General features: G+C 49.7%; 1 protein-coding gene across 3 annotated transcripts in view; it reads left to right on the forward strand.

The window, feature by feature from the left end:
* PARP4 (poly(ADP-ribose) polymerase family member 4) overlaps positions 1-17,335 on the forward strand; it is a 281,821-nt gene that overhangs the window by 217,433 nt on the left and 47,053 nt on the right. For 2 of the 3 annotated variants that reach the window (XM_063951623.1, XM_063951624.1), the window contains exons 36-38: positions 1,102-1,308; positions 2,744-2,986; positions 11,267-11,461. In XM_063951623.1, the coding sequence (XP_063807693.1) occupies positions 1,102-1,308; positions 2,744-2,986; positions 11,267-11,461 (645 nt within the window). The remainder of the gene's footprint in view (positions 1-1,101; positions 1,309-2,743; positions 2,987-11,266; positions 11,462-17,335) is intronic. The other variant, XM_063951625.1, reaches the window with a different exon arrangement.

Genomic DNA, 17,335 nt, shown 5'->3' on the forward strand with positions numbered 1-17,335 from the left:
CGTGCGCCACATGATCCACTCCATTTTAAGATTTTTAGAATAAAATACTGTATCATGAAAAGTGACATAACATTATTGCGCAAATTTTACTATTTGGAGGCTTCCAAGTATATTCTTATTCATTGAGAGGGGTGTCTCAGAGGAACGGCACTACTACTTTTCCCACCTTTTCACCAGCTCAGGTTTTCAGTGAGCGCCGATGTTCTATTGAATTGCAAAATACTCAGATACAATTTTGAGCCACGATTTCAACTTGGGCGACCCCATATTACACCAGGTATACGGATGACAGGTCGACCTTAGTTAGGTTGACAGTCAATAGTTCGACCACAAATGGTCGACATGCTTTAGGTCAGCATGGTCATTATGTTGACACGTTTTTTTTTCACCTTTTTCATTCTCTACCATCCACGTGGACTATGATTGGGAATAGTAACCTATGCCAAGCGCAGCGGTAGCGAAGGGGGCCACCTTGCCCAAAGCATGGCAAGTGAAGCTATCCATGCGAGGGGACATGGTACACTAATTGGGGTTCCATGTGCCGTGACGGTGACACCAAAAATATGAAACACTGTTGTGTCAACCTTTTTTGTGTGACCGTTTGTCAGGTCGACCTTTTCAAGTCGCGACCTTTTGTGCCTGTCAACCTTTTTCAGTGTTGACCTGACCATGTTGACCTTTTCATTATGTTGACATTTGCCATGTCGACCAATAACAGTCAAAATTATAAGGATCAGCCCTGTCATCCATACCCATTCCAGCATCGGGTAGCAGGGAGGAAACTGCACAGAGCAGATTATGTATGGTCCGATTTCGGGACATCCTAATGTTTATATCACCAAAAACAACTGTAATCTGCAATAACGTTTTCTTTTTCTATTAGTAAATACCAGTCCCGGGCAACAACGTGGATATTTTAGTGCAGCGGTCACCCCATTACAATACTGACGTGCCACAGAGGTGGTTCCATTTTATGTCACATGACTCAGGGGTGTTACTCGGGCACATCCACGTTAGCGGTTATTGTGTATTTCTGCAGAAAATTTTTACACTTTCAAAGTAAAGGATAATAATAAAGAAACCTTTGTTTTCTGTATCTAGGGCTCATTAGTCTTGTCTGGGGGACCTGCAGAGGAACCAAAAGGATTTGGCGGGTCGGCACTCTTTGGTTCTATACAATTACAAACACATTCTGCAGCCTTTCCTTCTCCAGTCTTTGGTGTAGGAGCTCAGAGTGCTCCACCTGCGTCGCCTCTGGGTTCTCGTGTTCCATATTTCATCGGCTCAGCAGCCACCGAATCACACCCGGTATGTTTCTGTTGTGTGCTTATTATTTATGCAGTTTCGGGGAGTGTAAAAAGGAGGGCATTATCACTGTGCTGGTGTATATCATATAATATACAGTATATCACTACTTTGTGTCAAAAAAATGTTATGGAGACCGCTCATTTACTATGTAAACATTTAATATTCTTTTATACAGACACACATTTAATACATAAAAATAGAAATAAAAAATAATGGTGAACAATAGTAGCAGGAATTTCACAACACTGTATTACTGGAAGATGGCATAATCATAGAATTCACCACACTGCAATGACATTTATATTAATGAAGGTCACAGATGTGTCCTCATGGGATCAGTATGATTTACCTATGGCCGGGATGCTGGGTGTCATTATACCGACGACGGCATCCCAGGATGCCGGCAGCGGGGTGTGCGCTAGTAAGCACCTTTCGGGCTCACCACGCTGCGGGCACGGTGGCTCTCTGCGCTCGCCACAGGTTATATTCTCCCACTATGGGTGTCGTGGAGATCCATAGAGGGAGAAAAGTCTACTCTGTGGCGCCGGCATTGTACCGCTGTGTGGGATCCTGGCGGCGGCATTGTGATCGCGGGGATCTTGTGCGACGGTATGTTAATCTCATACATCTACATAATGTGACTAGGACTCACCAAGAGACTGTGCTGATTAATTTGATATGTTGTATATCTGTGTGCGACTGAGTCTGTGTATGAAGCACAACGGAACTTGGCATGGAATAAAGCCGCAGCCACTGATTTAGAGACAGAGTCGCACACAGATATACAAGTGTCGCATATCACATTAATCAGCACAGTCTCCTGTGCGTCCTAGTTGCATCGCAGCAAAGTCAAATTTTCGGCCAAAAGACTCATAGAAGACTCCCGATGCTAGAAGGGTCTCATGGGACCTGGTGTAATGAAAGGGGCTGTTTGGCGCAATGATGTATAAGGTCACGTTTGTATAACACTAAGTAGCTTGTACCTAGTTCCCCCATAGGAGTAATCATGTTTCTGTTGGTCACTCAGTAGTTTGTCTCAATGATTCTACCCATATTATGATATTATTACCTCTAGAGTTCGATATTAGGGTGTGAAGTCCTCCAGATGTTGGGGTGTATGTATTTATTTCTGTGTGCAGAACGTTTAGGTGGGTAAAATGCATCTTTATTTCCTTGCAATTGGAGTTGTCACACTGTTTATTTCTTTTCCTTGAGATACTACGTGGCAGGAGTCAGGGATTCTTCTTCTGTAATTATAATAATATGCCAAGTGGTTTTCCTGGGTATCGGAGTGGATATTTTAATGTGCCAGTAGCTCCACTGTGATATTGTCATGCCTCGGAGCTGGTTTATTTTTTTTATCACACATAAACAACTGATTGCTATTATTGTGTATTTCTGTAGAAATTGTTTACACTTTGTTTTCTGATTCTAGAGGACATTAGACTTTCTCAGGGGACCTGGAGGTGCACCAAAAGCATTTGGCAGTGTGGGACAATCTTATTCATCTGCAGATATGCTTGGAAAACCAAATTTTAATGAAACTTTAAGTACAGATGTCTGTGCTTCTCCACCTCCTCCAGCACCACTAATCAACTTTGCACCACCAAGGACCCTTGCACGACGTCCTCCATCACCACCAAGCACCCTTGCTGCACCTGCAGACTTCTCACATAAGGTATGATTCATTTTATGTGCTTATTATTTGTGCCATTTTGGGGTGAATGCAGGGGTGTAGCTAGAATATTGTGGGCCCCATAGCAAAATTTGATTCTAGAAGGACATTCCTCTATGCAACACAGAAGAGGGGAAGAAAGGTTGGTGCATACAGGATCTGCTGGCGCAATCAGCAGATTGGCGAAAGGTTGGCGCCCACATGATGAGTAGAAAGGCTGGCGCAGAAGAAGGGAAGAGAGGCTGGTGCAGATAGATAATGGCAGAAAAGCTGGTGCAGAGAGAGGACAGACAAAATGGCGAGTGCAGAAGAAGGGAAAAGAGGCTGCCACGGGCAGCGGATGGGCAGAAAGGCTGGTACAGAAGAAGGGAAGAAAGGCTGGGGCAGACAAAGGATGTGCAGAAAGGCTGGGGCAGACAAAGGATGTGCAGAAAGGCTGGGGCAGACAGGATGGGAAGAATGGCTGGGACAGACAGAGGATAAGCAGAAAGGCTGGGACAGACAGAGGATGGGCAGAAAGGCTGGGGCAGAGAGGATGGGCAGAAAGGCTGGGACAGACAGAGGATGGGCAGAAAGGCTGGGACAGACAGAGGATGGGCAGAAAGGCTGGGACAGACAGAGGATGGGCAGAAAGGCTGGGACAGACAGAGGATGGGCAGAAAGGCTGGGGCAGACAGAGGATGGGCAGAAAAGCTGGGGCAGACAGAGGATGGGAAGAAAGGCTGGGACAGACAAGAGGATGGGAAGAGAGGTTGGTGCAGAGGGTGGGCAGAGAAGCTGGGACAGACAGAGGATGGGCAGAGAGGCTGGGACAGACAGAGGATGGGCAGAAAGGCTGGGGCAGACAGAGGATGGGCAGAAAAGCTGGGGCAGACAGAGGATGGGCAGAAAGGCTGGGACAGACAGAGGATGGGCAGAAAGGCTGGGGCTGACAGAGGATGGGCAGAAAGGCTGGGGCAGACAGGAGATGGGCAGAAAGGCTGGGACAGAAAGAGGATGGGCAGAAAGGCTGGGGCAGAGGATGGGAAGAGAGGTTGGTGCAGAGGGTGGGCAGAGAGGTTGGTGCAGAGGGTGGGCAGAGAGGCTGGGACAGACAGAGAATGGGCAGGAAGGCTGGGGCAGGCAGAAAGGCTGGGTCAGACAGAGGATGGGTAGAAAGGCTGGGACAGACAGAGGATGGGAAGAATGGCTGGGACAGACAGAGGATGGGAAGAATGGCTGGGGCAGACAGAGGATGGGCAGAAAGGCTGGGGCAGATAGAGGATGGGCAGAAAGGCTGGGACAGAAAGAGGATGGGCAGAAAGGCTGGGGCAGACAGAGGATGGGCAGAAAGGCTGGGGCAGATAGAGGATGGGCAGAAAGGCTGGGGCAGACAGAGGATGGGCAGAAAGGCTGGGGCAGAGGATGGGAAGAGAGGTTGGTGCAGAGGGTGGGAAGAGATGCTGGGACAGACAGAGGATGGACAGAAAGGCTGGGACAGAGGATGGGCAGAAAAGCTGGGGCAGACAGAGGATGGGCAGAAAGGCTGGGACAGACAGAAGATGGGAAGAAAGGCTGGGACAGACAGAGGATGGGAAGAAAGGCTGGGGCAGACAGAGGATGGGCAGAAAGGCTGGGGCAGAGAGGTTGGTGCAGAGGGTGGGCAGAGAGGCTGGGACAGAGGATGGGCAGAGAGGTTGGTGCAGAGGATGGGCAGAAAGGCTGGGGCTGACAGAGGATGGGCAGAAAGGCTGGGGCAGACAGGGGATGGGCAGAAAGGCTGGGACAGAAAGAGGATGGGCAGAAAGACTGGGGCAGAGGATGGGAAGAGAGGTTGGTGCAGAGGGTGGGCAGAGAGGTTGGTGCAGAGGGTAGGCAGAGAGGCTGGGACAGACAGAGAATGGGCAGGAAGGCAGGGGCAGGCAGAAAGGCTGGGACAGACAGAGGATGGGCAGAAAGGCTGGGGCAGACAGAGGATGGGCAGAAAGGCTGGGACAGACAGAAGATGGGAAGAAAGGCTGGGACAGACAGAGGATGGGAAGAAAGGCTGGGGCAGACAGAGGATGGGCAGAAAGGCTGGGGCAGAGGATGGGCAGAGAGGTTGGTGCAGAGGGTGGGCAGAGAGGCTGGGACAGAGGATGGGCAGAGAGGTTGGTGCAGAGGATGGGCAGAAAGGCTGGGACAGAGGATGGGCAGAAAGGCTGGGACAGAGGATGGGGCAGCCAGAGGATGGGCAGAAAGGCTGGGACAGGCAGAAAGGCTGGGACAGACAGGATGGGCAGAAAGGCTGTGGCAGACAGAGGATGGGCAGAAAGGCTGGGGCAAACAGAGGATGGACAGAAAGGCTGGGACAGACAGAGGATGGGAAGAATGGCTGGGACAGACAGAGGATGGGCATAAAGGCTGGGGCAGACAGAGGATGGGCAGAAAGGCTGGGGCAGATAGAGGATGGGCAGAGAGGCTGGGACAGAGGATGGGCAGAAAGGCTGGGACAGAGGAGGGGGCAGCCAGAGGATGGGCAGAAAGGCTGGGACAGGCAGAAAGGCTGGGACAGACAGGATGGGCAGAAAGGCTGGGACAGACAGAGGATGGGCAGAAAGGCTGGGGCAAACAGAGGATGGACAGAAAGGCTGGGACAGACAGAGGATGGGAAGAATGGCTGGGGCAGACAGAGGATGGGCATAAAGGCTGGGGCAGACAGAGGATGGGCAGAAAGGCTGGGGCAGACAGAGGATGGGCAGAAAGGCTGGGGCAGACAGTGGATGGGCATAAAGGCTGGGGCAGACAGAGGATGGGGCAGAAAGGCTGGGGCAGAAAGGCTGGGGCAAACAGAGGATGGGCAGAAAGGCTGGGGCAAGCATAGGATCAGTAGAAAGGCTGAGCAGACAGAGGATGGGTAGAAAGGCAGGGGCAGACAGAGGATGGGCAGAAAGGCTGGGGCAGACAGAGGATGGGCAGAAAGGCTGAAACAGGGTATGGGAAGAGAAGTTGTTGCAGAGGATGGGCAGAAAGGCTGGGGCAGACAGAGGATGGGCAGAAAGGCTGGGGTAGAGGATGGGTAGATAGAGGATGGGCAGAAAGGCTGGGGCTGGGGTAGAGAATGGGTAGATAGAGGATGGGCAGAAAGGCTGGGGCAGACAGAGGATCTGCAGAAAGGCTGGGGCAGACAGAGGATGGGTAGAAAGGCTGCGGCAGACAGAGGATGGGCAGAAAGGCTGAAGCAAACAGAGGATGGGTAGAAAGGCTGGGACAGACAGAGGATGGGTAGAAAGGCTGGGGCAGACAAGAGGATGGGAAGATAGGTTGGTGCAGAGGGTGGGCAGAGAGCCTGACAGACAGAGGATGGGCAGAAAGGCTGAAGCAAACAGAGGATGGGTAGAAAGGCTGGGACAGATAGAGGATGGGCAGAAAGGCTGGGAGAGACAGAGGATGGGCAGAAAGGCTGGGACAGAGGATGAGCAGAAAGGCTGGGACAGACAGAGGATGGGCAGAAATGCGTGGACAGACAGAGGATGGCCAGAAAGGCTGGGACAGAGGATGAGCAGAAAGGCTGGGACAGACAGAGGATGGGAAGAATGGCTGGGGCAGACAGAGGATGGGCAGAAAGGCTGGGGCAGACAGAGGATGGGCAGAAAGGCTGGGGCAAACAGAGGATGGGTAGAAAAGCTGGGGCATACAGAGGATGGGCAGAAAGGCTGGGGTAGAGGATGGGCAGAGAGGCTGGGACAGACAGAGGATGGGCAGAAAGGCTGGGACAAAGGATGGGCAGAAAGGCTGGGACAGAGGATGGGGCAGAAAGGCTGGGAAAGGCAGAAAGGCTGGGACAGACAGGATGGCCAGAAAGGCTGGGACAGACAGAGGATGGGTAGAAAGGCTGGGGCAGACAGAGGATGGGCATAAAGGCTGGGGCAGACAGAGGATGGGCAGAAAGGCTGGGGCAGACAGTGGATGGGCATAAAGGCTGGGGCAGACAGAGGATGGGCAGAAAGGCTGGGGCAAACAGGATGGGCAGAAAGGCTGGGGCAAGCATAGGATCAGTAGAAAGGCTGAGCAGACAGAGGATGGGTAGAAAGGCTGCGGCACACAGAGGATGGGCAGAAAGGCTGCGGCAGACAGAGGATCTGCAGAAAGGCTGGGGCAGACAGAGGATGGGTAGAAAGGCTGCGGCAGACAGAGGATCTGCAGAAAGGCTGGGGCAGACAGAGGATGGGTAGAAAGGCTGGGACAGACAGAGGATGGGCAGAAAGGCTGAAACAGGGTATGGGAAGAGAGGTTGGTGCAGAGGATGGGCAGAAAGGCTGGGGCAGACAGAGGATGGGCAGAAAGGCTGGGGTAGATAGAGGATCTGCAGAAAGGCTAGGGCAGACAGAGGATCTGCAGAAAGGCTGCGGCAGACAGAGGATGGGTAGAAAGGCTGCGGCAGAAAGAGGATGGGCAGAAAGGCTGAAGCAAACAGAGGATGGGCAGAAAGACTGGGCCAGACAGAGGATGGGCAGAAAGGCTGGGGCAGACAGAGGATGGGTAGAAAGGCTGGGCAGACAAAGGATGGGTAGAAAGGCTGGAGCAGACAGAGGATAGGCAGAAAGGTTGGGGCAGACAGAGGATCTGCAGAAAGGCTTGGGGCAGACAGGATGGGCAGAAAGGCTGGGGCAGACAGAGGATGGGTAGAAAGGCTGGGACAGACAGAGGATGGGAAGAGAGGTTGGTGCAGAGGATGGGGCAGACAGAGGATGGGCAGAAAGGCTGGGACAGACAGAGGATGGGCATAAAGGCTGGGGCAGACAGAAGATGGGCATAAAGGCTGGGGCAGACAGAAGATGGGCATAAAGGATGGGGCAGACAGAGGATGGGCATAAAGGCTGGGGCAGACAGATGATGGGCAGAAAGGCTGGGGCAGACAGAGGATGGGCAGAAAGGCTGGGGCAGACAGAGGATGGTTAGAAAGGCTGGGCAGACAAAGGATGGGTAGAAAGGCTGGGGCAGACAGAGGATAGGCAGAAAGTTTGGGGCAGACAGAGGATCTGCAGAAAGGCTGGGGCAGACAGGATGGGGCAGACAGAGGATCTGCAGAAAGGCTGGGACAGACAGAGGATGGGAAGAATGGCTGGGACAGACAGAGGATGGGCATAAAGGCTGGGGCAGACAGAGGATGGACAGAAAGGCTAGGGCAGACAGAGGATGGGTAGAAAGGCTGGAACGGGACGGGAAGAGAGGTTGGTGCAGAGGGTGGGCAGAGAGGCTGGGGCAGACAGAGGATCTGCAGAAAGGCTGGGGCAGACAGGGAGGGCAGAGAGGCTGGGACAGACAGGGAGGGCAGAGAGGTTGGGACAGACAGAGGATGGGTAGAAAGGCTGGAGCAGACAAAGGATGGGCAGAAATGCTGGGACAGAGGATGGGCAGAAAGGCTGGGACAGGCAGAAAGGCTGGGACAGACAGAGGATGGGCAGAAAGGCTGTGGCAGACAGAGGATGGGCAGAAAGGCTGTGGCAGACAGAGGATGGGCAGAAAGGCTGGGGCAAACAGAGGATGGGCAGAAAGGCTGGGGCAGACAGAGGATGGACAGAAAGGCTGGGACAGACAGAGGATGGGAAGAAAGGCTGGGGCAGACAGAGGATGGGTAGAAAGGCTGGGGCAGACAGAGGATGGGCAGAAAGGCTGGGGCAGACAGAGGATGGGTAGAAAGGCTGGGGCAGACAGAGGATGGGTAGAAAGGCTGGGGCAGACAGAGGATGGGCAGAAAGGCTGGGGCAGACAGAGGATGGGTAGAAAGGCTGGGCAGACAAAGGATGGGTAGAAAGGCTGGGGCAGACAGAGGATAGGCAGAAAGTTTGGGGCAGACAGAGGATCTGCAGAAAGGCTGGGGCAGACAGAGGATGGGTAGAAAGGCTGGGGCAGACAGAGGATGGGCAGAGGATGGGAGGAGAGGTTGGTGCAGAGGATGGGCAGAACAGCTGGCAGAGTGGATCGAAAGAGAGGCTGGCACAGAGAATGGGCAGAGAGGCTGGCGAGAAGGAAGTGAAGTGAGGTTTGCCAGAATGAATACTTTTTGAATGAAGTCTAAATATGTTTTGTTCAGGTTCTTTTCCACAGGAAACTAATGAATATTCCATGTACAACTTACATGACATATAATGCAAGTAAACTAGAATTACCCTAAAAAAGAAATAACTCCAAAAATTGTGTGTACAGGACTTAACTATAATTATTTTTGGAAAACATGGGTCACTGTGAAACTCTGTAGGCAGCGGGTGCAAATCGCCCCAATGTGTTTCTCCTTGTTCCACGTGATCCGCTCTCCTAACACCCAGCAGCACTGCCCTGTATCATGCCTAACACTATTCTCTGCCAATGAGCCACTTGTGAGAATAGATAAACTAGCTCCTCCTGTGTGTGACTGGCATAGACCTAATTGGGAACCCCTGATGGGTAACATAATGTTTAGGCGTCCAGTACAAGTGTAGAGGTTACAGTTAGACTCGAGTGATGTCCGTGTGATCCACCCTGCACATGGAAAGTGGGGATACATGACACTAGTGGGGTTGGTATGTGAAACTGCCTTGTCCACAAACCTCTGTCTTTACCAAGGTCAGCGCTCTTCCTTTATTCTAAGTCCAGCTCTGGCTCATCCCCTGATGCGCTTATGTCTACACGGCACAGTGCGGTCACTGTCTGTGGACGTGTGCTACTGCTCGCTCCTCCTCACTGTGGGACCCTGTTGCGGAGGCCTCCTCCCTTTTCCACTAGAGCTCCTCTTGCCTGCTGTGACTAGCATAGTATTTCTCTCTCTTTCCCTGTATCTTCTCCCCCCTCTCTCACCGTCTCCTTACAAGCTTGCTTTGCCTCTTAATCCAAAATGATGGAGGCCAGGACAGAGCAGCCGAAGAGACTGTCTTCCGTCACCATGGTGTCACCGGGTGCAAGCCATACCCCCTGCAACACCCTATTGATGCCACTGTTGCGGATTCTCACTTTTGGCGGTCAGTGGACTAGACCCGAAGTCTCACTTGCAGGTGTAACTTTGTTGGTGCACGTGTGAACCGGGCCCTAAAAGTGCTCTGGGACCCGTAGCAGCTTTACCCCCTTGCACCCACTGTAGTTACGTCGCCACTGGGTGGCGTAACTACCATTTATTTCTTTGCATGACACATTTATATTGGTAGTATGTGTTCTTTCTCACTTTTTTTTTTTTTTAGTAGTTGGGTTTTTTTTTTGTTATACCTTCATCATCCTAGCCTGCTGTTGCGCCAAAAGCTCCTGCCTTCAGCGTGTTATCTTTTTTTTCCGGTTTGAGCTGACTAATACCCTTTTTAGACCACCAGCAATATCCCGCATTATTACACATGAATGTGCAGCAATCTGGGTTGTGGCGCAGTCTGAATGGGGCTAGTTGAAATAACATTGGGTAGAGCGACCCGGTATTTCAACTCGGGTACCGAGCAGGGTTGAACACATGATCGATCGATGCAACCCGGCACCCGTCCACTGAACAGGAAGAGGCGGCACTTGGAAATCATCTCATCTCCAAGCAATAAGCCGGGTTGGGCTGTCAGTCTGAAAGGGGACTCAGCCGGGACGCACCAAAGAAGGACCCGTGTGCAAATCCTGGCTGTGACTTGGATACGCTGTCTAAAAGGGGTTTAAGGAAATATACAGTAGTAATGGAAAGTATACTCTGGGGCGGGCCGTGATGGTGTAGCATTAGTCCTCTCTATCTTCTTATAGTCCGCTCACACAGCGGGATCACCTCCAGGGGCAGGCCTGCCCTTTGCCATCACAGTGCCCAGGATTCTGCGCCTCCAAGCACTAGAGGTGCAGCAACAAATGAACTGTCTCTCTGCTGCTTTGGTTGCAAAGAGTGGTTTAAGTAGCCACAGTTCATCCCCTGCATCGGGCCCTGCATGGGGGAGGTAGATGCAGCCTATACTGTGCTGGGAAGGGGAGTGTTAGCTGTGGGCTGTCTGTCAAAGCAGCCCCAACACTAGGCAATACGGGTGTATGTATTTTATTTTGCGTATGGAACATTTAGGTGGGTGCTGTTTTATTTCCTTGCATTTAGAGTTGTCAAACTGTTATTCAATTTCCCTTTATAGATTGCATGGCAAGGCTGTTCTTTCTCTAATTCAAGATTGGAAGGCTTTAACCTGGGCACCAGAGTGTATGTTTTAATGTGCCAGTCAATCCACTGGAGTTACCCATAGGTGGTTACATTTTCTCACACATAACTCAGGAATGTCACCCAGGTACATTCCATTATTTCTGCAGAAATGAAAGGATAATAATACAGAGACCGTTTTCTCTTTCTAGAGGACAATCGACCGGTTCAGGAGACACATGGAGGCACCCTCAGAATTTGGCAGTTCAGTACTATTTGGGTCAGCAGCAAAAATATCTGCAGAACCTGTGCAGCCCCTGTATTACCCTTGTTCTCCATCCTATAAACCAACCTGCAGACTGGCAGATGATTCACCTGGAGTTCACCCATCCTTATCATTGTCATCAGTATGTTTCATTTTGTGTTCTTATTATTTGTGCAATATTGGGGTACATGTGTATATTTCTGTGTATCACACATGTAGGTGGGCAGTATGCAGTTTATTTTTTTCAGTTCCCTTGCACTTAAAGATTTGTCACAGTGTTATGGTTCATTTCTTTTGAAATACTCAATGGTTGCCATCCACAAATAAGTTATCACTAATCAGCTGGGTAGAGACAAGAAAAATAACACCCCCAGAAGCTATGTAGTGGGTCCCTTCCTTCCCTTTGGTGACTATGGTAAACTTCCCAGACTGTGGGTTGGGTACGGAATACCAGCGCTCAGGATGCCGGCGGTCAGAAGTCTGACAACGGCTGTCATGACCGACTGTTTTTGTGAATCCGTTGGACTCAGACCAACCGAAGGAGTAGATGCTCCTTGTGCAGGAAACAAGGAGGACGAAGATAATTCCTTTTCATATATTTTATTAACGACAACAGATCTTAGTGTAGCTGACCAAAAGTCTGTGACTAATGAGTTCTAGGTTGAAGGACTGTGGAGACTGAGGTTTCCGGACTCCTGAAGAACGAAATTGGAGAACACGAAGAGGAATTGTTTGTTGGATGATGAGGAGGCGTGGCTGAGGAACTGTGAAGAAGTTTGCTGGATCACGTGGAAGCGTGAATAAAGAACTGTGAAGAATTGGTTACTGGATGGTGTGAAGACGTGAATGAAGAACTGTAAAGAATGTCCACTGAATGATACGAAGACGTGAATGAAGAACTGTGAAGAATGTCCACTGATTAATGCGAAGACGTGAATGAAGAACTGTGAAGAATGTCCACTGGATGATGCGAATGAAGAACTCTGAAGAATGTCCACTGATTACTGCGAAGACGTGAATGAAGAACTATGAAGAATGTCCACTGGATGATGTGAAGACGTGAATGAAGAACTGTGAAGAATGTCCACTTGATGATGCAAAGACGTGAATGAAGAACTGTGAAGAATGTCCTCTTGATCATGCGAAGACATGACTGAGAGACACAAGAAGAAGCTGGTGAACCACCACGGGGCTCCGGAGAATACGAAAGTACCGTCGGGTGAGCGGTTAACCGTCACTGCGCTCTGGAGGGCTGACGGGTACTACGTAGCGAGAGACGGCAGACAACTCGGAGAGCAGAGATGGGACCAGAATACCTGGAGACGCACAGAACATTCTGCGGGAGCACAGAGCTAGGGTACAGAGTAACTACAACAAAGCACTGGCACAGAATGTAAAATTCCCAGCCTACTTATAGACAGCAAGGAAACAGGATTGGCTGACACTCACCCATAGACGCTCATTTGTGCTGCGCTTGCTCTCCAACATGGCCGCCCCCTATGCTACAGACACACAGGAGCGCTGCAGGCCACTAGGTCCATACTCCTGACTCCTGGAAGCCGCATCACTTCCGCCGCTGACTGTGCCGTGTCCACATGCGGCCACACAGCACCGCAATCAGCTGCGCAACGGACAGATCCCGGGACCCACGGCGGTGAGAGCTTGTCTCATAACAACAGCATCCCGATGCTTAGGATCCCAACACCTCATAGGTAAATATTCTAACCCACTCACCCTACCCCCCTAACCCTCCCGACCTGCAGCCTAACCTAATGCGCCCCCCTTAGTGCCTAACCCTACCTTCTTCGTGCCTAACCCTAAGCCCCCCAGCCACCCCCTTGCAGCTTAACCCTAACCCACCCTGTAGTGCCTAAACCCAACCCCACCCCCCACAGCCTAACCCTAACACTCCCCGGTATATTTTCGTTCAGAATGCCAACATTTAGTACTCCAGTGTCGGTATTGTTAGTGGTGTCGGTCTTCCGGCGTTTGGTCTTCTCACCAGTGCTGGGATTCCGGCGCCGGTATTTCGACTGTCGCTGGTATGCCAACTGCATCCCCAGACTGTAGTACAATACATAAACAGACAACACAGGCTGCGTGGAGTATTTCAAGGGAAAGATGTAACGGTAATAATTATCCAATTACTTTTCATCCCTATGGAAGCCATCTATTATTAGCACATACTGTACCCCAGAAACACATGAACTAGAGGGTCAGTTGCCTAGTGATTGAATAATTTAAGAATATTGCTACAAAATTGACCATCTGCAGAAGATCTCACATCCACATACGTCTGGTAAAAGTATGAAGAGAGGACCACCACGCTGCAATGCTGAGCCACATCTGCAGAACATCTCATATCTAAGAGATAGTGGGGGTCATTCTAAGTTGATCGCTTGCTAGCTATTTTTTGCTGCGCTGCGATCAGATAGTCGCCGCCGGCTTGTGCGGCCGAGCGGTACGAAAAAGTTTTGTGCAGTTTCTGAGTAGGTCTGAAATTACTTAGCCACCGCGATCATTTCAGCCTGTCCAGTCCCGGAACTGACGTCAGACACCCGCCCTGCAAACGATTGGACACACCTGCGTTTTTCCACAACTCCCTGAAAACGGTCAGTTGACACCCATAAACGCCTTCTTCCTGTCAATCTTCTTGCGATCGGCTGTGCGAATGGATTCTTCGTTAAATCCATCGCCCAGCACTGATCCGCTTTGTCCCCGTACGACGCTCCTGCGAATTGCGGTGCATACGCATGCGCAGTTTTGCAGAGTTTTGACCTGATCGCAGCGCTGCAAAAAATAGCTAGCATGCGATCAGTTCGGAATGACCCCCAGTGTCTGGTAAAAGTATGAAGAGAGGACCACCACGCTGCAATGCTGAGACACACATCTGCAGGAGATCTCATATACAAGAAAGTATGTCTGGTAAAGGTATGAAGAGAGGACCACCATGCTGCAATGCTGAGCCATACAAGAAAGTGTGTCTGGTAAAGGTATGAAGAGAGGACCACCATGCTGCAATGCTGAGCCGCATCTGCAGAAGATCTCATATCCAAGAGATAGTGGCCCTCATTCCGAGTTGTTCGCTCGCTAGCTGCTTTTAGCAGCATTGCACACGCTAAGCCGCCGCCTACTGGGAGTGTATCTTAGCTTAGCAGAATTGCGAACGAAAGATTTGCATAATTGCGAATACAAATTTCTTTGCAGTTTCTGAGTAGCTCGGGACTTACTCTGCCACTGCGATCAGTTCAGTCAGTTTCGTTCCTGGTTTGACGTCACAAACACACCCAGCGTTCGCCCAGACACTCCCCCGTTTCTCCAGCCACTCCCGCGTTTTTCCCAGAAACGGCAGCGTTTTTCAGCATACACCCATAAAACGGCCAGTTTTCCGCCCAGAAACACCCACTTCCTGTCAATCACACTCCGATCACCAGAATGATGAAAAAGCTTCGTTATGCCGTGAGTAAAATACCTAACTTTTGAGTAAAATAACTAAGCGCATGCGCAGTTTGCGACAAATCGCTCCGTTGCGAAAACCACTAACGAGCGAACAACTCGGAATGAGGGCCCGTGTCTGGTAAAGGTATGAAGAGAGGACCACCAAGTTACAATGCTGAGCTTTGAACCCAGGAAGTCACCACCATTCTTGAATGCAACTTAAATTCATTCTCCTTGCTGGCCTGCACAATGGCATACTTGGTCAATTCTACAGGAGTCTGTTTGGATGCGTATCCTTTATTATATACTATAAGAATAACAAATAGTTGATCAGTTTTTCTGGTATCTCCAATTCTGGACGGATACACAGAAATTGCCCTGACCAAACTGCGGGCATATAATGCTTTATCACTTGTTGGTTGCAGAGAAAGAGAAGTATAATTTCCTGATTGATATGAAAAGTAGACACTACTTTAGGTAAGAAAGTAGAATTAGTCTGTAACACCACTTTGTCCATAGATATGTCCAGGAAAGGCTTTTTACACCATTGAGCATGTTGTTCTTCCTTTCGGCGAGCAGATGAGATTGAGGCTGTAAAGGATAGAAATACCTTAAACACTTATGAAGTGCATTTGCACATGGTGGGTCCAACATACTGTGGGTTGGGTACGGGATACCAGCGCTGAGGATGCCGGCGGTCAGAAATCCGACAACGGCATCCAATGCGACCATGCCGGCAAGTGGTTAAACTGCATAATGTGGCGGCAGCACTAGTAATCGTATTATATACCATTGCTATTGTTGTCATAATTTGAGCCACTTGCCAAGAGGAGGGGGAGGGGGTTCCAGGCAACCAGAAACCCTCCCTGCGTTTGCCTATGGGAGTGTCACTGAAGTGCTTGTGAACTCAGATGCTTAATCTGTCACATTGGAGGTCATATTTTCACTGAGATTCTGCACCTAGCATGGGACTGGTGCATCTATGTGAGTAAAGATGTACATAGAGCATAGAGAGATTCTCAAAGTGGGTGTCCCAGTCCTCGCATATTCAGACACACGGCTGTACACTGATGGTTTTGGGGCAACCCATCCCTTCCTGGTAGGTACAGGTTTGGCCATTGGCTTATCCCCCTCTGTCTCTCCCACCTCATTTCTCCGTCTCTCCAGGCTGATCCCAGCCTGTAGCTCTCAGCATTTTCCACTCATGCCCCTTCCCCAGTCAGCGGCTTAAATAATAGCAGTAAAACATAATATGCAGCTACAATATTCAGTATAAGGGATGGAATGGAGTTCCTACACAAGCCCAGTGGTGGTAGAATGCTGGTGAATCTGCCTTCTGAGACACTGAAAGATGGTAACAGGAAAGAAGATAGACTGGTTAACAAAGAGAACTTATTCCTTGAAGAAATAACACGGATCATCACTTATTTTATTCATATTACAGCAATTTTGGGGTAACTTTGTGGTGTTGATTTTGAATATGATATAGTTTTTATTAGATTTGCTGTAATTATTGAGATACACGGATGAGAAGCAAGAAAAACACAATAGATAACGCAAACCGCTCAGCTATCAACTGACTGTGGCCGATCAGGGGGGAGCATTCTATAATGCTTGTGCAGTGAACACCAAGAATATTTGCGTGTCTCACCTTCTAGAATGTTCTGGTAGATTCCCATATGCACGTACCATGGCTAAGTTCCCTAATAACCGAGGGTATCCATTATCTCTATAACCAATTTGAAAATAAGTACTTTCATTTTTGAAATCAGCATCCCCAACATACAGATGTGTCCATTTACATCTAGCCTCTCTGAACGTTAAACAGCCCTTCTAGTCACACCATACTGTGACTCTGCAGTGCAGAGCAACTTTATGTGCGATTTTTTCCATTAAAATGCATCTTATTCGCAAAATGATGTGAATAGGACGCACAAGCAGCTTATGCTGATTAAGTGATATGTGTCATGCCTATATTCTTTGTGTGACTGTGGCTGTATCTGCATACAAAATTGTACATTACAGTGTTTTCTTAGAGAACACTGTAACATACCATTTCATATGCAGTTACAGCCGCAGACGCACAGAGAATATATGATTTTTATCAGCAGAGTCTGCTTGTGCATCCTATTCACATAGTCATGCGGATAAGACACATTTTCGGCAAAAAAAGATGCCCGACGCTAACGGAGTTGCAGGAGACTTGTCAACTCACTCACGCCAGGCATCTCCCTATATGTGGCGTATTGAGGCAAGATATATGAGGACACATCTGTACCCTACACTCGTTCAGATGTCCTTGGCAAGTAAACAATATTTGGGAATCTATCATGCAACATATGTATACTATATGGTAAATAGTAGATTATGTAGCTATGTACTGTGCGTGGATACAATTCAAGTATTTAATATGGTTCCATAAATGTGAAACTTTAATATATCGGAGACAGGGCATCTTTTTACACTGACCTGCATCTGAATTATATGCTGCAGTCACGTTAAACAGCCTTTCTAGTCGCACCAATTTGTGAGCGCGATTACCAACGCCAAGCATCTTTTCGTGCATTTTTCCCCCGCA

The sequence above is a fragment of the Pseudophryne corroboree genome, chromosome 2, assembly GCF_028390025.1.
Source record: "Pseudophryne corroboree isolate aPseCor3 chromosome 2, aPseCor3.hap2, whole genome shotgun sequence".
NCBI classification, from domain to species: domain Eukaryota; kingdom Metazoa; phylum Chordata; class Amphibia; order Anura; family Myobatrachidae; genus Pseudophryne; species Pseudophryne corroboree.